Source organism: Mustela putorius, unplaced genomic scaffold (assembly GCF_011764305.1).
Source record: "Mustela putorius furo isolate JIRA1106 unplaced genomic scaffold, ASM1176430v1.1 tig00000196_pilon_pilon_pilon, whole genome shotgun sequence".
NCBI lineage: Eukaryota > Metazoa > Chordata > Mammalia > Carnivora > Mustelidae > Mustela > Mustela putorius.
Window position 1 is genome coordinate 15,287,054 of NW_025421310.1, and position 26,787 is coordinate 15,313,840.

The window sequence follows — 26,787 nt, forward strand, 5'->3', positions numbered from 1 at the left end:
ACCCCGCCCCCATCCCGCATGCCCCGCCCAGTGCTCCTCCGTTCAGGGGCCCCTCAGAGCCCAGGGAGGAAGGGCGGCCAAGCGGGCAAGTGTGGAGAGCAATGCTCCTCCTGAGTTTTTCTAGAGCAGAAGCTCTTCTCACAGAGGGAGGGATAGAGCGGGCAGCAGGCACCGTGGAGTCCCCTTCAGCCATTCCCCGAGGAGGACGGGTCCCTGGCCGGGAGGGGAGAGGGCTGTGGGGGCGCTGTCCCTGCACCCTGACCCTGAGCTCTGTGGGTCTCCAGACCCCAACGCCACAGGCTTGTGCTTGTCCAAACAAGGGCATGTGCCCGCGCTCCCATATGCTGGGAAATCACAGCTGAAGAGGGAGAGGCCTCAGCCCTTGTCAGGGAATCGAAATGTAGACAGAAGTGAAAGGGGAAGAAGGGGACAAGGAAGTGGGGAAGGAGGTAAGGGGTGGAGGAGGGAGGGGAGGGGAAAGGAGGGGCCCTGGCAGATACCCCGCCCCACACCCCTGCCTCCGGGGCCACTTAAGACAGAGCCAACATTGGGACAACTGCTTCTCCTGAGCATTTCTGGAGCAGAAGCTCTTCTCACAGAGGGAGGGACAGAGCGGGCAGCGGGCACCATGGAGCCCCCTTCGGTCCTTCCCCGAGGAGGACGGGCCCCCTGGCAGGACCTCCTGCTGGCAGGTGAGAGGGACAGTTCCCTGGGAGGAAGCGGCAGGGTGGGAGATAAAGGCTGGCTGGGGACTCCAGGGAGGACAGGGCTCTGAGAGGGGACAAGGGAGCAGGGCAGGACTGGGGGAGCCGCTCAGCGACAGGACTGTCTCAGGATCTGGAAGTGGTGAGCCACGGGCTGTTCCCCAAGTTACTCATCACTGAGCACTGAATTTGGAAAACTGATGATAACAACAACCAGGGACCCTAACTGCTGTCCCTTCCCACCAACCTGAGATCTTGACAAGCGCCAGACTTGGAGGGCCCTGGGGACAATTCATTCAGCCCGGTATTTGCCGCCTGCCCCACCACGGGAGTACAGCACACATCAGACGAGTCCCTGCTCCCCAGGCTCACTTCTGTGGGGACCAAGACGTCTAGAATGTGAGGTCAGGTTCTGACAAGCATCATGAAGGGAACAGAACAGGGAAAGGTCAGGACGTGGAGACAGAGGGTCTTCAGAGGAGGCGGTCAGGGCAGGCCTCTCCCGAGGAGCCCCTGAGCGTGAGCAGGTATCTGAGGGCAGTGAGGGAGTGAGCCACAGACATGGGAGGAAGTTGTTCCAAACAGAGGAAGTAAGTTCAGAGATGAAGCAGTGCGGTCATGCCACTGACCTTGACCAGCAGAGACACACACAGACACACAGATACCCGTGCACACTCACACACACACACCCCGAGGCTAGGGGGCTAGGGGATGCGGACCTGCTCCGTCTGCAGGGCCCCAGCTTTCCCTCCGACACCCAGGTCCAGACCCTGATCCGTCTGCTCCCTTCCCTCCTAGTCTCGCTCTTAACCCTCTGGAACCCGCCCACCACTGCCCATGTCACTGTGGAGTCCGTGCCGCCCAGTGCTACCGAAGGGAAGGACGTCCTTCTGCAAGTCCACAATCTGCCTAGGGATACTGGACGCTTCAGCTGGTTCAAAGGGGCCACAACAGAGGAGAACCGTCGTATTGTATCATATATAGTAGATGTAAGAGTTATTATCCCAGGACCTGCACACAGCGGCAGAGAGACAGTGTACCCCAAGGGATCCCTGCTCTTCCGGAACATCACCCTGAATGACACAGGATACTACACTCTACAAATTGTAGATAGAAATTATGAAGTGGCACAAGTAACTGGACGGCTCCGCATATTCCGTAATTACCTCTCACCTCTGGTGCTGGGTGGGGTGAATTCCTGCTTCACACAGGATGACAGGCCAGGACTGGGCCTCCTTCCCCCTCTGCATTATGTCCCGTGTTGGGGGAGGGTTCCAACATTTAGTGCAGGACACACAGTGGAGACTAACTTCCTAAGACTGGAATTCCGTTCCTGGAATCCAGACTCTGGGATCATCTGAGAAAGACTCTGCAGGGTCCATCAGGGCCAAGGTTGGGGGTCCCTGATATCCTCACCAGAGCTCAGCCCAGACCACTGTCTCAGGGCTCCTGACTCTAGTGACCCTGGGGCATCTGTGCCGGGATGGGGTTGGGGTTCCTGGGCAGAGCTGACTGGGAACAACCATTTCTGGCTGCCTGAGGTGGTCACCACCAGGGTTCAGTCTCAAGAGCCACATCGGGGGAGGGGCCAAGCCTGGTCCTTCACCTGAGGCTCAGCATGGACAGCACAGACCTAAAAAGCCCCCAGTCCATTAGCCAGAGGATGGGCAGCACTGCCAGGGAGGAACAGAGCAAAGAGAAGCTCCATGCCACCCCTCCTCCTCCAAGAATCAAGCCCAGGGAACCTTCTTTAGCGGAGCAAAGTAGTTAACAGCTGCCGTTTGATTGGCCAGCTTCTATAGCCCAAATTTGGGTTAGGTATTTGGGGTTGTTTAAAGGATAATTCAGGGACGCCTGAGTGGCTCAGTTGGTTGGACGACTGCCTTCGGCTCAGGTCATGATCCTGGAGTCCCGGGATCGAGTCCCGCATCGGACTCCTAGTTCCATGGGGAGTCTGCTTCTCTCTCTGACCTTCTCCTCATTCATGCTCTCTCTCACTGTCTCTCTCTCAAGTAAATAAAGAAAAAAATCTTAAAAAAAAAATAAAGGATAATTCAAAGGCCTGGCAAGTAGAGGTCATTTATCATTATACCTGGTGCATTAAGGGGAAACCAAGGCACAGGGAGATACAGTCATTGAATCAGGGTCACACAGACTGAGAAGCAGCAGATGGGAGTGACCCCGGTTCTGTGTGCAGAAACAGCCCCGTCCTCTCCTCCATCAGAGGGAGGGATGCTGGTGTGCGTGGTGAGAGCAAACAGAGGCTCCCTCCATGTTTGCTCTGGAACCCAACACCCTTTGTCAGAACGAGCTGGCCGCCCTCAGATGCCCGAGCCTCACCTCCCTGTTCTAGACTTGAGATCTGATTGTTTCCTGCTGTCTTCCTGGCCCTCCCACTGGGTGTCAGGGAAAGGACTGGCCTTCTGCTCCCCATCATGCCCCTAGAACCAGCCCAGGGCCCACATGTAGGAAACTCAGTTGCTTTTGTTGGGGAAGGAAGGAGGGAAGGGTGTGGGAGTTTCTCCCAACGAGGGCAGAGAGCCTGGTGGTCAGATCTCCTAGGATCCTGCACCCAGAGTGCCTCTCTGAAGAGATGATGGGTCGTTCATTCCCTCAGCTCCCGTGCCCCTTGCTCATCCCCTCGCTTTCTGCTGGTCATTGGTCTCAGCTCTTGTTCATGATACCGAGGCTGCTGGCCACACGAGCTCGAGGTTCATGGTGCTGATGCCACCGTGATGTCTGGGTGGAGCAGACACATGACTAAGGGCCAGAGGGAACCTAAGGGTCAGAGTGTGAGGGACAGCCCTCTCCTTGCAGATCATCACCTGAACACAGACATTCATCCTTCTGCAGACAGCAGGGCCATCCTCTGGGACACCTTCACAGAGCTGTCTGGGGCCCTCCAACTGGCTGGCACCTCAGAGGAAGCTTAGCCCCAGGCCCCAGGGACCAGGGACCAGGCCCATTCTCATTAAGCTGCTTTCTGGGTTTCCCTGCAGAGCCGTTGGCCCAGCCCGCTCTCCATGCCAGCAACACCACAGTCACAGAAGACAAGGACTCTGTGGCCCTGACCTGCTCCACAAATAACCCTGGGGTCTCTATCGGGTGGCTCTTCAATGGCCAGAGTCTAAAGCTCATGGAGAGGATGACACTGACCCAGGACAACAGCACCCTCACCATACGCCCTGTCAGGAAGGAGGATGCCGGGAATTACCAGTGTGAGGTCTCCAACCCAGGCGATTCCAGGAAAAGTGACCCTGTGAGGCTGGCTGTGAGCTGTGAGTGACCCTCAAACTCTCCCCCTTCCTCCCTAATATTTCATGGCAGGCGGCGTGAAATGGGTGGCGGCCTGCAGGAGGTGGGAGCCTCCTTCAGGGCCTCTAGGGCAATGTGGATAAAATTCCCCAGAATCAGATGAATCTTGTTAGCATCTTGGTTCTGATTTGTACCAGTTGTTGTAACTCGGTCAAGACATTCAACCTCCTGAACCTCATTTTCCTCTTCTCTAAAACTGGAAAGAAGAAATGGACCACAGGGATGAGATCTCATGAGTTCATGAGATGAAATCCTGAGATAGCGTCATACTCAGATTTGGGGCTCAGTCAAATTTAGCAGCTATTGTCCTTTGGTTATTAACATTTTTGTTGCCAGCTGTAATGTCTCAGGGAACTGGGATGAGTGTTGTCTGATCACGTTCCAGCTCTCTGACCTTCACTGGTTTACTGGGCCCTGTCCACACTGAGTTGTTCATTGTGCACAGTGGGCGTGACACCTGGCCCCTCGTGGGCAGGGAAGCAGCAGATGAGTCAACATAAATATTTCCCTCGTGCCTGGCACAGAGCAGACCTCGAACGCAGTCAGCTGGTGTTATTCTCCTTAATCAGTGTTGAGTGGACAGGTAAGGGCCTCCCTCCAAGACCATCAATGATGACAGAAGACACAGGGAAGAGGCATAACATGAGAGGAAAATGAACACTCTGGGGTGGGGGGGAAATGTGGCGATTAGACAAAGTCCAAGGTTGCACTGTGAGGAACAGAAATGATGCAGAGGCCGAGGGGATGAGGGCACTGTGGTGACAACACATTCACACACACACATGCACACACACACACACACACACACACACCAGCCAGACCTCAACGCCCTTTCTTCCTCCCTAACTAGGCCCTTCCCCCATGGCCTCTCCTGGTTTGCCCAGATTTGACTTGGGACTCATTCCCCTCTGTTTCTTCTTCTTCAGATGAAGGAAGCACCACAGGCTTCCCTGTGGGGTCCATCATTGGCTTTGTAGCCGGGGTCCTTTTTGGACTGGCACTGGCAACTGCCCTAGGCTATCTCCTGCTCTGCACAAGGACTGGAAGGTACAATGACATTTCCCACACACCGATCGTGTCCCACAGCTGCCCCAAGCCAGGAGGGAGACCTGTCCTGACCTAGGATCCTAGACGGGCTCTTCCAGGCTCCCAGCTGCCCCATGGATTTTCCTTCCCATTCCATCTGGCTCCTTTCTCGCCAGCTGCTGACTGGGGTGCTTCCTTCACAGCTTCCTTGGGTATAAATTAGGGACAATTAGGGAACAACCTCTCAGGGTTGTCTGGGTCACTTGGCAAATCTGCAGCAGTGATGACAGGACTAAGTGTTCAGCAAAGGGCATCTGTGGTTTATTTCAGTCCCCCCACTCTGTGAGGGGGATTTGCAGCCTCAGGATCTGAGGGTCGTCCTGGGCAGGGCCATGAAATGTAGAGGAGAAGAGCCTGACAGGCCAGGTATGTCACCCCCAAATGGCAGATGCGGGAACCACAGCCCCTGATGTGTGAGACCGGAGAACCTGGGCTCACCCAGGGCTAGTCTTTGGATGTCCTTTATGCTGCTTGTCCAGGAAGATGGAGATTGTGGGCGGGCCTGTGGGGGCAAGAGTGTGGCCACAGCAGGAACACCACATTCAGCACATGCTCCACATGCTGGGGATCCAGCATACCCAGGGCTCCCCAGTGTCCTGCACAAGGAGCTGCAGCCTTGACCGTACCACTCAGTCAGGCCTGCATCTTTGATTCCTTTCCTGGGTTCTTCGTTCCTTTTCAGGACACATTCTCCTAGCCACCCATCAGGCTGCAGGTCTTGCCTTCTGGGCTTCAATGGCCTTTCCTCATCCCCTCTCCTGGGCCCTTCCTCTGCTAAACAGCACTGGTGGAGAGAGGGGTTTGGTTTTCTAACCCCTGCCTGGAATCAGGATCCTGCTTGTCCCCTGCTCTGACACCAAAGCTGTGATCTCTCCCTGCAGCCCTCACACTTAAGCCTGATCTTTCCTAGGGCCAGTGGCTGGTGTGACCTCAGAGAGCTCTGCTGCCCAGCATCCACCCCCCGTGAGTATCTTGTCAGCCTGGGTGTTCTGGGTGCCCCAAGGTCCTGCCCCAATGTCCACTCCTGCTACTCAGCCGCCTGGAGCCACTGACCCTTTCTCTGGGGTTTTAACCCAGGGACTTCAACTGGCTATATTCCCTGAACCAGCCAGGTTCAGGGATCTGTGGAATCTAGATCATAGGTCAACACCTTACCCGCACTGGGCCCTAAAATGGCCATGGCTCTTTCTCTGGGAGGTGCTCCTGCTTCCCTGTTGTCTGAGAGCTGCAGACCTGTTGCCTCCTGGGAGGATGAGCCCAAGCTTCTTCACAGCCCTGGTACTAACTCCTGTCTCTGTTCCCAGGGCAGGTTCCAGCCAGCAGCAACAAATCGCAGGTAAGCCTGCCCCCTCCACCTCTCTTTCCAGTAGGGTCCAGGCTGTGCAAGGTCAAGGCAGGGCATCCAACCAATTCAGCAACAAGGAGCAGACCCTGCTTCTTCCAGATTAACCAGGACAAGGCAAACCCTGTTCCAGCCAGGCATGACCCTCTTCAGAGACAGGACCACCCCCCACCATGTCCTGAGTTGTCCCTGCTCCCTTGAGCTGGCCAGTGGGAACAGTGGAGTCCAGCGAGGGGCAGGGTGGGCACTGAGGGCATCAGCCAGGGGTCCTGGGATAACAGGAATGGGGCAAAGGGGGCAGTGGGCAGTGGTCTGGGACTGGGGTGTGGGCCAGCAGGCTTGGAGAAGGCTGCTCAAGAGACAGAACTGGTCACTCCCATAGAAAAATGACCCTCCCGCTCTATCTACAAACACCCATTCTCTCCTGTTTAGGACTCCCTGCCCGGCCCCACAACAGCCATTCCTATCTACCAGGTGAGTGTGGGCACCTAATGTTCTGGTCCCCAAAGCCCAAGGGGGCTGAAGATCTGCCCCCAGCCTGCCCCTGACTGTGCTTTGAGGTTCAGGAAACAGCAGTGCAGAGAGGAACAGGGGATACTGGGAGGAAATAGGCTCCCATAGAGCAGCCCAGGTTGACCTAGAAGCTGAAAGTCACCCAGATGTGTTCTATGAAGGTGACAGGGGCTCAGAGGCCTCTTCTTCTTTTACAGGAATTACGACACCCAGACACAAACACATACTGCCAGATCAACCACAAAGCAGAAATGTCTTCTTAGTTTCCCCAGGGCCTGGGAGCCGCTGAGACCCAGGACTCTAGGTGGGGTCAGGAGCCACAGCCTGTGCCAGAGAACCAGCACTAGGCCCTGAGGATATTCAGGAACATCAAGGGTTGGGAACTTCCTGATTTCTGGAGACCACTACAGGCTTCCCTGAACCCAGGAAAAAGGCCCCCATCTCCCAGGAAGTGGGGGTTCTCAGGGAAAGTGTCCTGACCGCTGACCCCCTGAGGATGATCTGAGAAGATCTGGATGAAGAGGACTCATCCCCTCCTTGGTCCTTTTCTTGTGAAAGGTAATTTCTCTTAGAGAAATTCACCCAGGGGCACCTGGCTGGTTCAGTCAGTAGAGCACGCAACTCTTTTCTTTTTTAAAAAAGATTTTATTTATTTACTTGAGAGAGAGAGAGAGAGCACGCATGAGCCAGGAAGAGGGCAAAGGGAAAGGGAGAAACAGGCCTCCCACGGAGCAGGGGGCTGGACCCAGAGATCATGTCCTGAGCTGTAGGCAGATGCTTAATTGACTGAGCCCTGAAGGTGCCCTGAGCATGCAACTCTTTATCTTGGGGTCATGAATTTGAGCACCATATGTGGTATAGAGTTTACATTGAGAAAATAAATAAAGTGTAAAAAACAAAAAAGAGAAAAGAAATTCACCCGAAACTCTGGGTCTCTTCTCTCTTTGGTCACATAGGGAAACATTACCTCTGACTTGACCAAGCCTTCATCTCTGGTCCTCCAGGATAGAAGAAGAGGTGAGGGGTGTGGACTGTTGGGACCATGCTAACTAGAGCCAGGGCTGTGGCCAAATCATAAGAGCACTCAGCAGTCCTCACACCACTCAAGGACCAAAGCAATAGATCCTCATACCACTCAGGGACCAAAGCAATAGACCAAAGCAATAGATAAATGTGGTTTGGGTGTCAAAAGCAGAGAACATGGGCCCTCTGATGACCGTACAAGATGAGCTAGGAAGGAGCAGCCATGGCAGGCACACATCCTGGTGTGGGACCCCTTCACTATCTTTTGGTGTCCTGAGTTCTCCTCCACCAGCCCTGGTGGCCCTGAGTAGTGGTCTTCACCAATAAACTTGCCTGTCCCCAAATCCTGGATCCAGGGCACTGACACCTATCCAAAGGTTTCTCCTCTGTGTCCAAGGCCAGCTTTCAGTATGTCCTTACCCCCAAGGGTGACTTAGAGACAGGCTGTCAAAGTAACCCCAGTGGGGAAGACCCAGAATTCCTTCCCTGAGTATGGCCCTCCCAGGCACAGCCCATGACCTCTCGCCCAGTACTTCCCATCAATGTCCACTTTTCTCCCTGAACTGGACCTGATTGAAACACCACTCCCCACAAGGAAGCATCCAGGTCAGAGGCAGGGGGCTTTCCTCTCCTGTCACCCAGGTTCCCATGGTGGTGGGACAAAATGTCTCTTCCACCTGGTCCATGGGCATCCTCCCACCTGTGCCTCCTCTATAGCTCCTCCACACACTGGGCCCAGAAGGTCTTGGTCCTTCCCTGAGGCCCCATGTTGGGTGTTCTTCCCATGTGGGTTCGTTTGCATCACGGCACCCACATTCATACAAACAAAAGTGGTCTGAGCACCACGGTACTGCACCCACATTCACAAGTGTGTCTGCCATTGCCAGAGCTGTTGTCAGTCATGAAACTAGAGGTATGAAGAACAACCTGCAAAGTAGCACATCATTATTCAGCTCTAAGACCCTCCTCATCCCAAACATACACTTAGACAAGGTGACTCTGCTTGTTAGTTTCCTTTTGCTGCTGTGTCAAATTGTTGCAAGCTTCATGGTGTAAAGCAGCAAGAATCAAGGTGCGACCTTGATATGTCTTCTGGAGGCTCCAGGAGAGTGTGTTTCCTTGCTTTTCCAAGCTTTTGGTGGCCACCTGCTTCCCATGGCTGTGGCCCCTTCCTCCACCTCCAAAGCCAGCAGAGCAACATGAAGTCTCTCTGTGTCCTGTTTCCATCCATCACATCTTCTCTGGCTCTGCCTCCTCTGCCCTCCTCTGTCACTTATAAGAAAGAACGCTTGTGATTATTTTGGCCAACCCGTATATACCACCGTAATCTTACATCCCATGATTCTTAATCCTAAGTCCCTTTATCATTGACAGATTCACAGATTCTGGGCCTGAGGATAGAAACATCTCTGAGGGGCCCTTGTTCCACAGCCTTCAAGCCCTCTATCACAGCCCTCAAGGCCTTGTTCATCACCTTCCTTCACTACCAACTGCTGGGGGCAGCCTGGACTTGGTCATCTAACTGTGGAGCCACTTCCTGCAGTAATGTCTACAGCACCCTCAGTGCCCTGAGCGATGGAGACAGAGGCCAGTGCACACTCCGTGAAGCCCTCTCCATCTCTTGTTAGTAATGCTCCTTGTTAAGAATGGAAAGAATGTGGTCAGAACTAGATTAAGGCTCCCAATCCCTGGGAATTGCTGGGTTCCATCAGCACCATGGACAGTGTCCCAGCCAACCTCCCCCACAAGTTAAGCTGGGAGGAGACAATGAGGGACTGCTGGAAAGACTGCCCATTTGTATTCTACAGAAGGATATAATGAGGCCGAATGCTATTACACGGACTATTCGATTCTGCTCTGTCTATCATAAACCCTTTGCACATGTCCAGCTGTTACTTGTTGGCACATCCATTTCAGCTCCCTGCTTGGCTGATTGCTGCCCCCAGAGGGTGGCCTCTGGGAGGCTGGGAGTGAGCTCCAGCCTCCTGGGGGAACATCCTAGCCCCTGAGGGCCAGGCCCCTCTCTTGTCTACAATAAGGAAGGAATGTTTCATGGGCGTCTTCAAACCCTTGGTGCATGACCTTGGAAATATACCCATCAGCCAGCCTGGAGCATCCCTGAGCACAGGGTCCTGTTTCCCAAGCCCCAGCTGAGCCCCCCAGGCAGCAAGGCTGAACAGAACCCTGAGCTGTTCTCCCAGCTGCTCCTAGCTGAGCCCTGTGTCTGATTTCAGGGTCCTTTGCCATCTGCTTGCCCTTCCCAGCAGAGCAAACATTCCACCCAAGGGACAAAAGAGGCCTGAAGATCTCCCAGGGTAGAATCCAACATCTTAGAGTTTCTGCATCTCCCTGCGACCCCCTCAGAGGAAGAGAAAATGCTAGGGCTCTCACAGCCACTCCTATCTTCCACATCCCACCCACAGAACCAACTCTAATGCTACAGACCCAGCCCTGCCCTTCGTGGGGCTCAGGTCCATTATGTCCACTCACAGTGACCAACATGAGGGTCACCTGGGTGCTCTTATCTTTACTATTTCTTTCCTTCTGCTTTTAGTTGGGTTCACTTTGCTCTTATTTTTCTAGTTCTTGTGGTAGGAACTCTGATTGTTGATTTGAGATATTTCCTCTCTTATAAGCCTTTCTTGCTACAAATTCCTCTCTCAGCACAGCATAAGTTGCATCCTACAAGTGATGGAGATGTTTTTAGTGTATTTAATATAATTCTGTGTATTTTTAAAATATCCTTTGAGACTTCCTTGTTGACCCGTAGATTACTTACACATATGTAGCTTGCTTTACAATTGTTCGAAGATTTTTCTGTTGTCTTTCTATTGCTGATTTCTTGTTTGATTACTATTTTCAGAGAGATGACTCTGCTTTCAATTATTTTAAGTTTGGTTATAGGCACCTGTCTGGCTTGGTGGACGGAGCCTGTGACTCTTGATCTAGGGGCCATGAGTTCTAGCCCCATGTTGGGGGTAGAGTTGACTTCAAAACAAAGTAAATTTGGTTAGCTTTTAGATATGACACCAAACATAAGCCACAGAGAAGGATGAATTAATTGGACATCTTTTCCCTTGGTTATTCTTTAATAGTAGGTCAGCTGGCAACAAATTTTCATATTTTTCCTTCATCACAATATTTCCTTAGTTCCCCTTTCCTCCTGAAAATCATTTTGCCAGATCAGGATTTGTAGTCAGCCTGAAAACCCTGCCACTTCCTTCTGGCCTCCAGGCTGTCGGACACAAAACCTACCATCACTTAAATCAGTGTTCCTTAATATGCAATGGGTTGTTTCTCTGGCTGTTTTTCAAGATTTATTTTTTCTTTGTCTTTAGTTTCCAGAAGTTTGCATGTGTCTCACTGTGATTGCTTATCGTGCTTGGGGTTCCCTCAGCTTCTTGGACCATTATTTCTTCAGGTACCTTTTTCAGTCCATACTTTTTTCCTACTTCTGGTATCCAGTGGTGTCAATGTTAGAGTCTTCCTTTTTTAAAAAAGATTTATTTATTTGAGAAAGAGAGGGAGAGAGCGCTCACTTGCAATTGGGGAGAGGGACAGAGGGAGACAGAGGGAGAGGGAGGTGTGGAATCCTCAAGGTGACTCCCTGCTGAACACCAAGAGACCACAAGTCAAGGAGTATGGGCTGGCTCCTGAAACTGGAGAAGGCAAGAAAATTGATCCAACCCCAGAACCTCCAGAAAGGAATGTGGTCCCGCCAATAACTTTATTATAGCCCAGCAAAGCCCATGGTGGACTTCTGACCTCTGGAACTGTAAGAGAATAAGTATCTGTTGCTTAAAGCCACCATCTTCGTGGTAATTTGTTACAGCAGTAACAGGAAGCTAATAGAGACCGCATATTGGATAATATTGCTGTGTGAAGATCAAATGGGGGGAGCCTGGTAATCGTAGGGTGGATATATAGGAGAAAATCCTTGTTCTGGTGAGATACAGGTGGAAGTAGTGAGGGTGAAGTAGTATGATACCTATAACTTTCAATTGGTTTATTAAAAAATCATACGTAGGGAGCCTGGGTGGTTCAATCATTTAAGCATTTGCCTTCAGCCCAGGTCATAATCCCGTGATCCTGGGTTCGAGTCCTGCATCAGGCTCTTTGCTCAACAGGGAGTCTACTTTTCCCTCTGCCTTTTGCCTCCCCCCAATTCATGTGCTCTCTTTCTCTTAAATAAATAAAATCTTTTTAAAAAATCATATATATATATATATATGATGAAAATGATTTGTGTGCATACACATGCATACATTTCGATCTATACAGACAGAATACAAATGTGGCATGGTAAATAGGGATGAGAGGTATCTGGGAGTCCCCTCTTATAGTCTTGCAAGTTTTCTCTAAGTTTGAATTTTTTAACGGGGGGGGGGCCTTACATTTTTGAAGTACACACAGAAGTGTTTACAAACAATACTATATGATTTGTAACATATAATCCAGTGCGTGGAGGAGTAGAAGGGAGGTAGACACAACAAGGTTCATCATGAGTTGATACTTTGGGGCTGGAGATGGGTGCATGGGGTTTCCTGATACTATTCTCACTAGTCTAGTGAACTACAGTCCACTTGTATATGTTTGTATACAAACTCTCTTTGTATTTCTTTGAAATTTGCCATATTAAAAGATTTTAAGGAAGGAGAGGAAAAAATCCAATCGAGAAGTTTTATCAGAGTTCCACAGAACTTTCAATTCAGATCATCTCAAAATCATAGAAATTCATCCTTGGAATAGAAAGGGAATATCCCCCTAACTTATTCTAAGGCTAGTATAACCTTTAAACTGAAATGGGAACAACAACAGAAGTACAGAAAAAGGAAAATACCAGACCAATCATACTCATAAATAAAGATGCAAAAATGCTAAACAAGATACTCTCAAACCAAATCCAATAGTATATAGAATAAAAACAGTACACCGTGACTAACTTAACGTTTGTCCCAAGAAAGAAAAGGTCATTGAACATTAGAAATTTATAAATGGGGGGCACCTGGGTGCCTCAGTCAGGTAAGCATCTGACTCTCGATTGTGGCTCAGGTCATGATCCAAGGGTCCTGGGATCAAGCCCCACATCCGGCTCTCCTTCTCCCTCTGCCTACCACTCCCCCTGTTTGTGTAATCTCTCTTACTCTCATATAAATAAAAAAATCTTTTAAAAAAATTATAAATGGGGGACACCTGGGCGGCTGTTAGCTAAGCGGTGGGCTCTTAACTTCAGTTGGGATCATGATCTCAGGACCCTGGGATTGAGCCCTGCATTAGGCTCCCCTCTCAGCAGGGAGTCTGTCTCTCTCTCCCTCTGCCCCTCTCCCCATCCTGCTTCCTCTCTCTCCCTCTCTCTAATAAATAAAATCTTTTAAAAATTAAAAATTAAAACACCCAGATGATACCCAATTCTAATTCATAAGTCCTTTCATTTTTTTTTAAAGATTTTATTTATTTGACAGAAAGTGAGTGAGCAGAAGTAGTGGGAGCAGCAGGCAGAGGGAAAGGGAAAGGCCCAATATAGGGCTCGATCCCAGGACCCTGGGATTATGACTTGAGCCGAGGGCAGACACTTAACTAACTGAGCCACCCAGATGACCCAGGCCTTTCATTTTAATGGGGAGGAAATTGAGGCCCAGAAAATGGGAGAGATTTGGCCAGGATCTCTTGAGTCAGGGGATGAATGGGCTAGAGCTCAGGTCACCACAGGAAGGGGAAAAATGAAATATTTGGGGGAGGGGTGCCTGTTGGAGGAACATGCGATTCTTGTTCTCAGGGTCATGAGTTCAGGGTCATGAGTTCACACCCCACACTAGGTATAGAGATTACTTTAAAAAAAAAAAAAAACTTTAGGGGCGCCTGGGTGGCTCAGTGGGTTAAAGCCTCTGCCTTTGGCTCAGGTTATGATCCCAGGGTCCTGGGATTGAGCCCCACATCAGGCTCTCGGCTCAGCAGGGAGCCTGCTTCCTCCTCTCTCTCTCTGCCTGCCTCTCTGCCTAATTGTGATCTCTGTCTGTCAAATAAATAAATAATTTTTTAAAAATCTTTTTTAAAAAAACTTTAAAATAATTTTGGGGGTCCTCCTGGCTGCTGGGCATGACTGTCACTTTGCTAGTGACCCTCCTCCCCAACCCCTGCTCACTTCACCATGCACACTGCCCACTGCCTGCCCCTCCACCCCCCTTCCAGGGTCTGTTTGGCTCCCCTCACACCTTCCACGCCCCCACAACCCTCAAGGATCACAGGACAAGACAGAAAGGCAACTCTATGACTTTACTGGGTAACAGGAAGGGGTTTGTGCAGTCCAGCTAGATTGTCAGTCCCTGAAGGCCAGCAGAAGTCCTGAAAGGAGGCTCCAAGCAGGATTCCAACTGGAGGGCTCTGCGCCAGCAATCTGGGCCTTCTGTAAGATGTTGAGGACCTCGGTCACTCTGATGTTCCCAATATGGTGATAATTTTCTAAAAGTTTGTGGTGTCCACGAGCACAGCCCAAGAGGAGGAAGGTGGTATTGAGTAAGCCTGTAAGACAGACAGAGACGGATCAGGGACACTTCCTAGATGCAAGGGCCCTGCCGCTGCTTCCAGACGCCCCTCCCAACCCAGGACACTGGCTCTCCCACCAGAAACTTGGGTAACAGCCACCTTAGTCCTTCCGCCTTGGAATTCATGTGCTTGGCCCGGGCGGCCCCAATCCCCTCTTCCAGACTCTTGCAGAGTGGGAAGGCACTAAAGCAAGTTTCTCTTCTCACCTGCCTGAAATTTTAAGGTGGAACTATAACACTGAGAGGCGTCGTAGGGACAGGAATCAGTGGTGACAAAATTTGGGAGGCAATCCTTGGAGTGCTCGCCCACACAGGTTGGGCAACTATGGGGAGAAAATGCTGTAGACTTAGGAGTTCTGGCCTTGAGTTTCACAAAAGGATCCAAGTTGGTGAGGTTATTGCAGAGATATGTCCGGCAGATGCGGCTGTAGGAGGCAATGGACAATCCAGGCGGCGAAACAAGGTAGGAGACTTGCTGGGGGTAAGATGAGGCTGGGCTGCAGCCCTTAAAACCCACAACTCCCCTTCTGGTCCCTGAGAAGCAGATTAGAGAGCTCTGATCAGTGCTGTTGGCCATACCCAGAGCCAACCCTCCCACCCTGCACCCTGCTCCTCCAGCTCACTCTGCCGCATCACCAACTTTGCCATGAGGTCCACTCGTGGCAGCTGCACAGGGCTCAGATCCCAGGTCTGGGGTCTCTGTCTGTCTCTCCTCACCAAACCCTCCCCATAGTAATCCCCCTGTTCCTCTCTCCCCTGTGTCCCTTTCTTTTATTCTCTCCCAGATCGTCCCCCATCCATCTGGGATCACCTCCTTTCTGCCTTCCTATCCAGTCCACACCACACCCAGCCAGGTCCTGCCCTCTCCTGCCAGTGTCTTGACATTATTTCCAAAGATACAATGGAGTAACTGTTTGGAGCTCAAGTCCAGAGTCCTTGGGTGCTGGGGGTCAGAAGAGCCACCAAAAAAAAAAAAAAAAAGTAATGTATCAAAGTCACTTTCCTTCACCTGTCTCGATGAACACCAGTGTCTCCTCACAGCCCTCACTCAGCTTACACACCATGCTCCTCATCAGAAGCCACTTCCAGTCATGAAGAGAAACAGCTCTGAAGAGTGAGGACGTTGCTTCATAGCATAAAAGAGCCACGGCCCCTAAAGGGAAAATGCCCTTCCAGTCACGGGCCCCTCACATTGCCTTCTCAGCCCCCCAGTTGCCAGCCAAGAACTTGGCCTCCACAGGCCCTGAACCCTGAGGAACCCAGATACCCAGCCCTCCTTCCTCTAGTTACGTGAATCCAGCCTCCCACCCTCTGGGGTCCCAAAGCATCCAGCCCCACAGGACATACGAGGCACAGTGGAGATGGCCCCTAGGAGGCAGAAGAGATGCACAGGGCTGAAGTGCTGGGGTCCCATGGTCCTGGGTTGGGGTCCTGGATGCTAGAGGTCAATCCAGAACCAAGATCAATCCAGGTATCAAGCTCTGTTCTCGTCAGTTTCTGAATTGTCTGTTCACCCGCCTCTGGGTCACTGTTTCTAGAGCAGAAAGTTGATTGTCAGGTTTTGTGACATAGGCTCCCTGTGACCTTCAGGGACACAAGACTTCCCGTCTTCTTAGTGTCCTCTCCAGCCTGCCCTGAACCCACATTAGCGTCTCATCATGACCCTCACACTCCTGCTTAGGTCCTCCCGTTGGACACTGTGCTGAGCGGAGCTGACTTCCTCAAAGGATCAGTGTCACACAGGCTGTTCTCCAGCCAGAGACAATGAGATCAGAATAACAAGGGGGTGTGTAGGGAAATTGACTGAAATATTACTAAATAACTCTTGGTTCAGAAAAGGATATTGAAAAGTATTTAGAAGTGAATAATAATGAACATAGTACATTTCTCTCTCTCTCTCTCTCTCTCACACACACACACACATAAACTGCATGTAAAATCTGGTGAAAACTAATTAAAGTCTATATTCTAGTTGAGAGTTTTATGCCAATGTCAAGTTCATGCTTGTATACTGCAGTTGTAGAAGATATCCCTGAGGAGAAGTGGAAGGAAGTATTTATGGCTTTATGACTTTTGCAACTTTTTGTGAGTCAATAACCATTTCAAAACCAAGTTTTTTTTAAACTACAAGTCAAAATGTGGGACACAACTAAAGCAGTGTTTACAAGTAAGTTTATGCTTTCAATACATTTGTCAGGAAACAGGAGCATTAAAAAGCATGGTCATGGATTGACTCAAGAAGTTGTACAAGGTGCAACAAAACACCTGCCCCCCCCCAGCAAAGGACAGAAATGAAGATAATGACATAAATCAATGAATTAGAGCAACAAAAGTTATTACAGAAAACTTAACATTCATTCTTTGACAAAATCAATGAGATAATTCGCCAGCAAATCTAATCAAGAGAAAAAGAGAAGATGCAAATAAAATATCAAATTAAAAATCAGAAGTAACAGAGAGTGGCTATTTTAAAAAAATAAATACAAGTATACTTAAGAACTCTACATTTATAAATTTGAAAGCCCAAATAAAGTAGGGGAGCCTGGTTGGCTGGTTGAAAGTTCATCACGCGACTCCTGATTTCAGGGTTGTGATTTCGAGCCCCATGCTGGGTATAGAGATGATGTAAAAAAAAAAAAATCTTTAGAAAACCTGGATGAAATGGACACATTTCTAAAATAATGTGAAATGCCAAGATTGGCATAAGAAGAGTATATACAATGCCTTAAAGCAATTAGAATGCCCAAGGACCTCTGGAAAACTGACAAGAAAAAGAGAATAGCCCTAGTAGGAAAGTGGGCCAAGCATATGAAGAGGCAGTTCTCAGAAGAGCAAATCAGAAAGGCTAAAAAATATGTGAAGAGACACTCAGGCTTAACAATAATCAGAGACAGGCAGTCTATCAAACTGTCCATCTCTCAGACTAGCAATGGACCAGACAGCTGGAAAAAGATATGTGTTGGCAGCAATGTGGGGATACAGATACAGGGACCCTTGTGTCCTGCTGCTCATGGGGTTGTTGGGAGGGGCACAGGACCTTCTTCTGGACTCTGAGGAACAGTTGAAAGTTCTGATCAATGTTTCGGGCCCAAAGCAGCATTGCAGGGAGGAATCTGGCAAGACTAAGTCAAATCAGGTTTACAAATTTCCACTTCTATTATGTCCTAGGTACACGTAATAGAGATTTCCACCTTCATCCACAAAGTAACATATACCAGGATGCAGCATTATTACGGAGAAGGTGAGTTGAAGGCAATGTGGGCATTCCTGGCTGAGACTCAGTGAACACACAACATTCAGGGGACACACACTATGGATATCATGCAATTAAAAAATACTGATTAGACATACGCATAACAGTACATGGCTGGATCAGAAAAATTCAGTGCTGATTATTTTAAATAAAAACACTATATTACTTGCATAAGTTAAAACCACAGGCACAGGGTTGCCTGCGTGGCTCAGTCAGTGAAGCGTCTGGCTCCTGATTTTAGCTCAGGTTCTAATCTCAGGGTCATGAGACCGAGCCCCACCTCAAGCGCTGTGTATAGGGTGCAGTCTGCTTAAGACTCTCCCTCCTGCTTCCTCTGCACCTCCCCCATGCTCTCTTTTTCTCTAAGTAAATAAAATCGTTTTTTTAAAGTAATAAAATAAAACTACATGTGCAGGGGTGCCTGGCTGACTCAGTAGGAAGAGCATGTGACTCTTGATCTCAGAGTCATGTGTTTGAGCCCCATGCTGGGTGTACTTAAATGAATGAATGAATGAATAATAAACAAATTTTTTTAAAAACGTGTGCACACAAGACACCACACATCTTACAAGAACACAAGAACCAAAAGATAGGCGTTAGCCACTAGAAGTGAGTGCCTACAGGAGGGTTAGGGAATACAAGTGGGGAATGAAGATTACTAGAAATACTAACTAAAACAATGTAGGTCATACAAAAGTTCACAGGCTTTGAACTCAAAGGTGGAGCAAGGTTAGAATCTTTACCCCTCCACTTACTGGATGTGCAATCTTGTGTAAGTTGTTGAACTCATTTATAAAATGGACTAATAATACATCTCATGAGAATGCTATTGAAAATTACTAAGCTTATTAATATAAAGTATCAGGCAAGTGCTAAACTCTCCAGAAATGTTGGCTCTCCAGTCCCTCTCCGTCTTTCCACTATCTAAAGGATCAAGGTCAACCTCTTTAGTAGGCAGTCAAGCCTCCCACACCCACATCCCCCACTGCTAGATTGGCCCCAAACAACCTGTCCAACTTTGTCTAGTACTGCTCGCCTGCACAGCAGTCCAGGTAGAGGTCACTTCTGCCACCCTTTTCTGTCCAGAATGCCTGGCACACGGGCTCTGTAATTCAGGAGTCTGTAGCAAACAAAGGCGCTGAGACCCGCAGAAAAGATGGAACACAGGACAGGGAAATGAAGGCTGACAAAGGATCACACAAAGGGATCGGGCCAATCAGAGAAGATAGCACACACCGGCCTGGAATGCAAAACGACAGGATCCAGAAGTCTGAGCACAAATGGAGACACAAACAGAAAAAAGCGGAATGAAATTCTCACGGGGAAAGGACGAAGAAGAGGTGGTCAGAGGGGATGCTACGCCTGCAAGAGAGAAACCGTGCAGAGGAGGAGGAGCAAACGTGGCCTATAACCTTGCAGGGAGTCAGAGGACCAGCACCCAGAGCACAATGGGAGAGGCAGGAAAATGAGGCCTAGGACACAAAGACGTGGCACTCAGAGGGAAAAGGAGACCGAGGCAGGAAGCGCAGAGAAAGGGGACAACAGGAGCGGGTGGGAGGGAAACCGTGGGACGCACGGAGAAGGCAGGTGAGGATGACAGAGTGGAGCCCAGATGCAACCGATGAACTGAGGCGAAACCGAGGAGGGAGATGAACGCCGAGAGCGGAAAGGGACGAAGGGACAGACTACAGCCTCGTCTCGGAAAGAGAGGGAAGGGGGAGGGTGGGGGGGGGGTGGACAGGGCCAGGCAATTCGGAAAATAGGATCGTGGAGGAAGGGGGTGCGAAAATCAGCAGGATGGACAGAAGGACAGGAACTCTCAAGAGAACGAGAAAACCGAAGTTAGGAAAATCAGCGCCTAAACGGACAGGAAGAGAGACATGGAAAGGGACGCAACCCGAGATAGGATGAGGGAAGGAAAGGGGAAAATCAAAAGAAGAGGAAACGCATAAAAGGAGAAGGGCAGATCTGGAGCTGGGGCACAGGGAGAGACGTGAGAGAAACACGAGCGTCCACACAGCAAAGAACCGCCCGAGCGAAGCTGAAGCTCGGAGCGCAAGAGGCAAAACCGCGCGGAGCAAGCTACAGGACGAGACTGCGCGTGCGCAGTTGGGTCCAGGTCAACGCCTGGGAGGTCAGACCCGGCGGCCGTTTCTGCGGGGGCGGGGGGGGGCAGGGCCAGTCTTATCCTGGGAGCAGTACTCGACGCCCCATTGGCCACCTCCCTCAAAGGGGAGCAACAATCTGGGAAGGCAAGCCACAGGGGGAGGGGCAAGTGGGGGGAGGGATAAGACTCAACTCGACGCGCTATTGGCTGGCCTGACAGTCTGGCGCGAGCCAAAGCGGGCTGGAGGTAAGGGGAGGGCCCGTCAGTGAGGATCCTGAAGCGCATTGGTCGCTTGCCTTGACGGCGGGACATGACGCTTGAAGCTCATTGGTCCTTGTGAGAAGGGGCGGGAAAACAGGCTCGAGCGCGGCCGTTCCCCACGCCACTTCCTCACCGCATCCTTTCGCGTCCTCCTGACTGTGTCTGACTTTGCTCGCTCGAGGCTGTGGTAACCGCGGGCCGAGGACGCGAACACGACCCCGCCCCTCCCTGTCCCTTCTCCCCTTCTCTGTGGCGCTGGACCCCCCGCCCCCGCCCCCCCCCGCGCTCCTCGCGCCCCTCTCCTCCCCTCCCCCACGCCGCGGGCCCCTAGGCGCGCTCCTGGACCCTGGAGCGAGGCGAGGCCACAGGCCTGGCAGCTGAAAGGGGGTGCACGCGAGTAACAGCCGCGCGTGGCGGTGGTGCGCCGCGGGGAGGTGGGCCGGGCGATGCATGAGATCGGTTGCTGGGAATGGGTAAAGGCCCCCCAAGCGCTGGGCGCAGTGACCACCAGGTTTACGTCAGAGTTTGGAGGGCATGTGGGTGCAGGACGGGAATCCGTGCTGTGAGGAGGGGGCTTGGCATCTGGAAGGGGCTCAGTAAACGTTTGTCGAGTGAATGAAAATAATTCTTGAAAGTGGGGCGAGGAATCCGTGAGAATAAAGTAATAGCGGGGGTGGGGGCGGGGAGGCGGCAAGAGAGCGTTCTGATTTAAAAGGGGAGCAAGGGGAACGTTGACTTGCAGGAGGTACATGACGCTGAGAATTGAACGGGGGCATGAACGCAGCTGTCGGAACTGGATCGGTGCGGGAGGGAGGATGGTAGTCGCCTACGGCAGGAAGAACTCTCAGAACAGGGCGTTGGGGGAAAGGCGGTGTAGAACCCGGGGGGGGGGGGTGAATGCAGGGGTATGAGCGTGGGGCTTGTGCAGGAAGAAGCACAGGCCAGCAGCTGAGAAGGGAAGGGGGAGAGGGGCGCTGGGGAAGAAGGCAAGCCTTCTGGGAAGGAGGAAGTCCGAGGAAGGCAGTGGGGTGAAGCAGGGAGAAAGCAGGCGGGTTGGGGGGGGTGCGAGGAGTGAGGGTGAAATCTGAGTCTGCAGGTGGGTGCTGTGGAAACCCCTTCAGGTGTGACCTCCCAGGGGCAGGAGGGCTGGTCAGGAGAGGGCCCACGTGGCCGCCCTGACCTCCCACTCCTGCCCCCAGATCCATGGAAGCTAAAGAAATGCCCGCTGTTGTCCACCTCTGTGCCTCCGACTCTGCCCCAGGGGGTGAGACCAGAGCCCCCCCAGGCACGGAGCTTATCCCCAGGAGAGCTGTCAGTCGCTCTCCCACCTGTGCCCGCTGCCGAAACCACGGCGTCACTGCCCACTTGAAGGGCCATAAGCGCCTGTGCCTCTTTCAGGCTTGCGAGTGTCATAAATGTGTCCTCATCTTGTGAGTATGAATGAGTTCCAGGGAAGGGAGGAGGAAGGGCCTCATCTAAAGCGAGGCTGACTTTTGACCTGCAACCCCTGTTTTAGGGAGCGCCGGAGGGTCATGGCTGCCCAGGTGGCCTTGCGTAGGCAACAGGAAGCACAGCTAAAGAGGCATCTGGCTCAGGGACTGATGAGGAGAGCTGCAGCTCCTCCCAAAACTCCCAGCCATGTCAAGAAGGGAGCCACTCAACCTGGGGTCCCCGGTGAGTGTCTGGCCAGGGATGGGTCCAGGTTTGGGGTGGAGAAAGCATAAGTAGGAAAAAGAGTCCCAGACCCTCCGTTGGAATTGGTATGTGACCTCAAAGTGTTTCTACTCTCTGGGCGGCCTCAGTCTCTCCAATTTTAAAACGCAGTCAAGTGTTGGGAGGATATAGTGAGATCCCTGAGTAGAAAAAGGCCAGAGGGAAGTATGAGCTCAGTTTGCAGTTGGAGTGGGGTGGAGGTCAGGAGAAAGGGTTCATCAGAGCTCTCCCTGCTCCCTCACAGCTGAAAAGGAAAACATAGCACCCCAGCCTCAGATGCCCCATGGGGCAGTCCCACTGGCACTGACGCCCCCTGGGAAGGTAAGGAGAACCTGGGCCCTGGAGGAGTGACTCTTATACTAGCCCTTGCCCAGACCCCCTCCTTCTGTGCCCTCAACACTTGGGTTCTAGAGCTAGCCCTGATTTGCAGTATCCTCCTGGGCAAATCACTTCTCTTCTATGGGTAAAAAATGAGAGGGTGGTATTTTCAGCCCTCAAGTCTAAAGTTTTGAGGTCCTGAACCCACCCTAGAATGTACTCATTCCTTCCCCAGCCTCGTATCTTATTCCAGCTTGTGTTCCCTGCCCTTGCAGGATAACTCCCAAGGGCCTCTGCTGCTCAGTCGTCCCCCAGAAGCCTTGCCTTTGTCCTGGACTCCAATGCCTCCAGGCCCTTGGGCTCCTGGACACTGGCTGCCTCCAGGACTTTCCATGCCACCACCAGTGGTATGCCGCTTGCTATGCCAAGAACCTACTGTCCCTCTGCATCCCTTTCCTGGTAAGATTAATACAATATTCATTCAGCAAATATTTGAATACCATTGTACTGCTGTACCAGAAAGAGAAGAGGAAGAAGATGCAGAGTAGGAAGGAAGATGGAAGTCATGACCTTTAACCCCTGTACACTCCTGCATTCTCTTACCCTCATTAGGCTTTGACCCTGGCACTTCCCTCCGGCTGCCCACTCATGGGCCCCTCCCAACCTGCCCAGGATCTCGCCCGATACTGACGACTCCCCTTTCTGGAGAATCCCAAGGGCCCTCTGCCCTGCCCCGCGCGTGAGTAGGGAGGGAAGGATATTTGTCTATAATGTGCCTAATACTGTCCTGGACACCACAGTAGATGACGTAGAATACAAGGTCTCAGACTAACCTGTGAGGATGGGCACTCCTTCCTCTGCCATTGCCTGACTGAAAACTTTTGTACGAGTATCTTTACCTCTCTGAAGCTGGTTTGCTGTCAGTAAGTTGGAGACACAATTACCTTCTTTTTGCTTTGTCATGAGAATTCGTGATAATGTACGGAATACACCCCAGCAGAGGCTCAGGACTTTAATAGCAGTAGCTATTAAATCCTCTTAAACAGATAAAATGGAATCAGACTGCCTGCTGAAAGGGTGGGGTGGGGTGGGACCTGATGGTGAGAGCCTCAGAGGCCTACAGTAGAGGTCAGAGGCCATTAGAGAAAGTTTCTTAAAGGTGCTCCTCAAGTTCCATGGGGATTGGGGAACTAGAGGAAGGCAACTAGACTCTGGTAGGGCAGGAACAGCCATCCCTGTCCCTCTCGCTATTTATATGTTTTTTAAAAATTGACACCACTGCCACAGTAGCTCTGGGGGAAAGAAGCTGGCAGGGATTTTCATTTTATAGCAAACAAAACAGGCCAAGACAGGGGAAGGGACTTGCCCAAGTCCACAAAGCCTAATGGCCCAGCAGGTACCCAGACTTCCATGTGTACATGTCCATCCATGTGTTTAACCCCCTTGTTATCTTCTTGCTTCTAGATGCTCAACTCTGATACTCCAGCCCTGTGGCACCCCAGACCCTCTTCTGCTGCAGCCACAGGTCCTGGGAAAGAAGTGGAAATCGAGCCTGGGGAAAGGAAGATAAGGGATAGTGAAGTAACCAGGGGCTGAGAGAGTACTTGGAGAGTGGCAGAGTGGGGGTTCCCACTCTGTTTCTTTTCTTTTCTTTTGCAGGCCCCTGGAGCTTCTCGCCTGGCCTGGACTTCTGCACCCTCAGAGCGGCAGCTGCAGCGGGAGGCAGCTGAGGCTCTTGTGGGTCTGAAAGACTCTTCCCAGGCTCCCCGCCTGACCTCCTCTGTTCCTCCCAATCCTCCTTGGATCTCCCTGCTCCACCCCTGTGGCCCACCAGGTAACCTGTTCCCTGAAAGAAGATGGGATAGGAATGGTTGGGAAATGGAGGTACCAGGGTAGGTAGGGACTAAGCAGGGTCAGCATGTTGAACATCTTCAGACTCAGGCCCCAGGCTTCTCAACCTAGCTCCTGGAACTGCAGTTGAGAGTTGTTTGGCGAACCAGTTTTACTAAATTTTGTGCTTAAAAGCAAATGTCCCATGCCCTGATGTCAAGGAAAAGGGGGCTTGGAGAAAAGCAGGGACTTGCCCAAGGGCATATGGCAAGGCTGGCAGAGCCTGATCTCCTGACTCCAGCCTCAGGCTCCCTGCAGCTGCCTGCTGTAGATCTGATAACTGCCTTCAAGGACTTTCCATTCTAGTTGGCAAAACAGGGTGCCTCCACAAAGCTCAGTGACAAACCTTGAAAGAACTAAAGGAATCTTGAGGAATGAAACCTATGGGGACAGAGAGAGAAGGCTGAGGATTCTTCTGTCCAAGATGGTGGCTTAGGTTTGGTGTGTGGGTAAGGAAACCTGCCTGGAAAAACCGCTGGAACAGAAGGAGATGAGGCTGGAGAGACTTCCCATCCCGGAGGTCTGGGTGCCAGTCTTAGGAGTCCAGACCAGCAACTGTGCATGAAAGGGAGCCAGGGAATATTTCTGAGCTAGGCAGGGACATAGAGACCCTGAGCTTTAGAAGACAAGTATGGTGGTTCTGATGGAGGGATCAAAAGAGACAAGACTGGAGGTTGGAAAATCAGTGAGGGGGAAGCATTTTCTAATCCAGGTGAACAAGGATGAGGCCTGGATTGAATGGGGTAAAAAGAGGGGGTTGCTGGGAAAGGAAATGGATATGACCCAGTCCTACCCCCTTCTTTCCCGCTTATAGCTCCTGCTGGAGGAAGAGGATTCCAGCCTGTTGGACCCTCTCTCCGACCCAGCCCAGCCCCCTCTGTGGCTCTGCATATTGGGCGTCTGGGCTCTATCTCCCTCCTAAGCTAGAAGCCCAGAGATGAAAGCCTTGCTGGGGAAGAGGCAACAGCCTGCGGGCACTGCATATTTGGTATTTTGCTTCTGGATTTATGTATGGAATTTAATGTAGTACAAGCTTCCAGCTTTTCTTTTCTTTTTTTTTTTCTTTACTTTTTTTTCCCTTTTTTTAAAGCTTTCAGGTGCTTCATTAGCTTTTGGTTCCTTTTGTAGTGTGGGCATTTCCTTGACTGAAGTGGTATTCTCTTACTCACTGGGTCCTGGGACATTTTTAAATCCCCAACAAAGTGAGAGATGTGCAGTTTAAGCTAACCAGTATCTAAATAGGTTTTTGCATGAGTTCACTTTCCAGAATACTTATATAACCTATGATTCTATACATACCTGTGCGCTCATGTCTGTCTCCATATAAGCAAAAACAGGAGAGTATTTTCATTTTGTGTCTACCTTTGGGTGAGTAACTGAGAAATAAAACTTTGTTGTTTTAAGCCACTGAGATTTGGGGATTGTTTGTTGCTGCACCGTAATCTAGTCTATCCTGACACAAAGGACTTGTTCAACCTACTTTTCAGTAACTAGCATAAATAAATACAAACTTGGATTTCTTATAGCTATATAAGAAGGATTGGTAGAGGAAGATAGTGGGAGATTCACTGATTCAACAATGAAGTGCCTGCTCAGTGCCAGGCATAGATCATTTCCAGCTGTCAGAGGGCTACAAACTGAAATGCATACAGGGCCAAGCAGATCATGTAAATGAGTAAAGAAAACTGGATGAGCCCTAGAAAACTGAGAATGCATGCCCTGCCTAAGGAGAGAGCCTCCTTTACCTTAGTGGATTATTGCCAGGCAGGACAGTGGCTATAGCCACAATTTCTGGTTCTTCAAGAGAAGCTGAAAAATTGAATTTCTTTGTAGAACATCTTAATTTTCAAATGGTGGCTCAGTTTTCTTCTTTTTCAAACGTTTACATTTTAGAGCAGTTTTTCACAGAAAAATTGAGCACACTGTAAGTGTTCTCATGGTCTCCCTGCCCCCACACAAGCACAGCCTCCTCCACTATCAACATTCCCCACTAGAATGGTACATTTTTTAAAGTTGATCAACTTACACTGATGTGTCATCGCCACCCAAAGTCCATAGTTTACATTAGGGTTCATTCTTATTTGTACAGTGTATGGATTTGGACAAATATATGATGACATGTATCCACCATTATAGTATCACAGAGAATAGTTTTGTTTTGTAAGATTTTATTTATTTATAGAGAGAGCACAAGTATGGGGAGAAGCAGGCTCCCCACTGAGCAAGGAGCCCAATGTGGGACTTGATCCCAGGACCCTGGTATCATGACCTGAGCCAAAAGCAGACACTTAACCAACTGAGCCATCCAGGCACCCATATTGCACAAGAAAGTTTCACTGTCCTAAGATTTCTCTGTGTTCCACCTACTATTTGTCCCTACCTGCACTAAATCCTAGCCACCAATGACCTTTTTACTGTTTCCATAATTTTGCCTTTTTCCCCAGAATGTCATATAGTGGGAATCCTATAGTATGCCTTTTCAGATTGCCTTCTTTCATGTAGCAATATGCATCTAAGTTTGCTGTATGTCTTTCCATGTCCCGATAGTTCCTTTCTAATTAGCACTGAATAGCATTCTATTACCTAGATGTACCACAACTTCTAATGATTTTTAAATTCTCTATCTATAGAATTATTGAAAAATGTAGGAGAGTCATCAGTTGTGGATTCAAATCCCAGCTTGAGGTCAAGCAACTTGAATCTCTAAAACTCGGTTGCCT

At 50.5% G+C, this 26,787-nt stretch overlaps 2 protein-coding genes across 3 annotated transcripts; one reads left to right on the forward strand and one right to left on the reverse strand.

Annotated features, from left to right (window-relative positions):
* The first annotated feature begins 485 nt into the window (after nucleotides 1-485).
* On the forward strand, nucleotides 486-25,472 carry DMRTC2 (DMRT like family C2). The gene is made up of 16 exons (XM_045077219.1): nucleotides 486-692; nucleotides 1,503-1,862; nucleotides 3,704-3,982; nucleotides 4,946-5,066; nucleotides 6,016-6,068; nucleotides 6,410-6,441; nucleotides 6,880-6,921; nucleotides 11,322-11,404; nucleotides 21,346-21,576; nucleotides 21,663-21,820; nucleotides 22,104-22,180; nucleotides 22,453-22,636; nucleotides 22,790-22,916; nucleotides 23,642-23,702; nucleotides 23,837-24,011; nucleotides 24,882-25,472. Exons 1-16 carry the CDS (start codon nucleotides 629-631, stop codon nucleotides 24,992-24,994), a joined length of 2,160 nt encoding a protein of 719 aa, XP_044933154.1. The 5' UTR covers nucleotides 486-628; the 3' UTR covers nucleotides 24,995-25,472.
* LYPD4 (LY6/PLAUR domain containing 4) lies at nucleotides 14,242-19,941 on the reverse strand. Of its 2 annotated transcripts, none has more exons than XM_004767726.3 (5): nucleotides 18,787-19,941; nucleotides 15,873-16,059; nucleotides 15,535-15,678; nucleotides 14,733-15,059; nucleotides 14,242-14,502 (listed from the first exon to the last, which is right to left on the reverse strand). In XM_004767726.3, exons 2-5 carry the CDS (start codon nucleotides 15,937-15,939, stop codon nucleotides 14,300-14,302), a joined length of 741 nt encoding a protein of 246 aa, XP_004767783.1. In that variant the 5' UTR covers nucleotides 15,940-16,059; nucleotides 18,787-19,941; the 3' UTR covers nucleotides 14,242-14,299. The 2 variants fall into 2 exon arrangements, with proteins under 2 accessions (XP_004767783.1, XP_004767781.1); XM_004767724.3 differs by having other exon boundaries at nucleotides 15,529-15,678; nucleotides 18,787-19,939.
* Nucleotides 25,473-26,787: the final 1,315 nt, after the last annotated feature.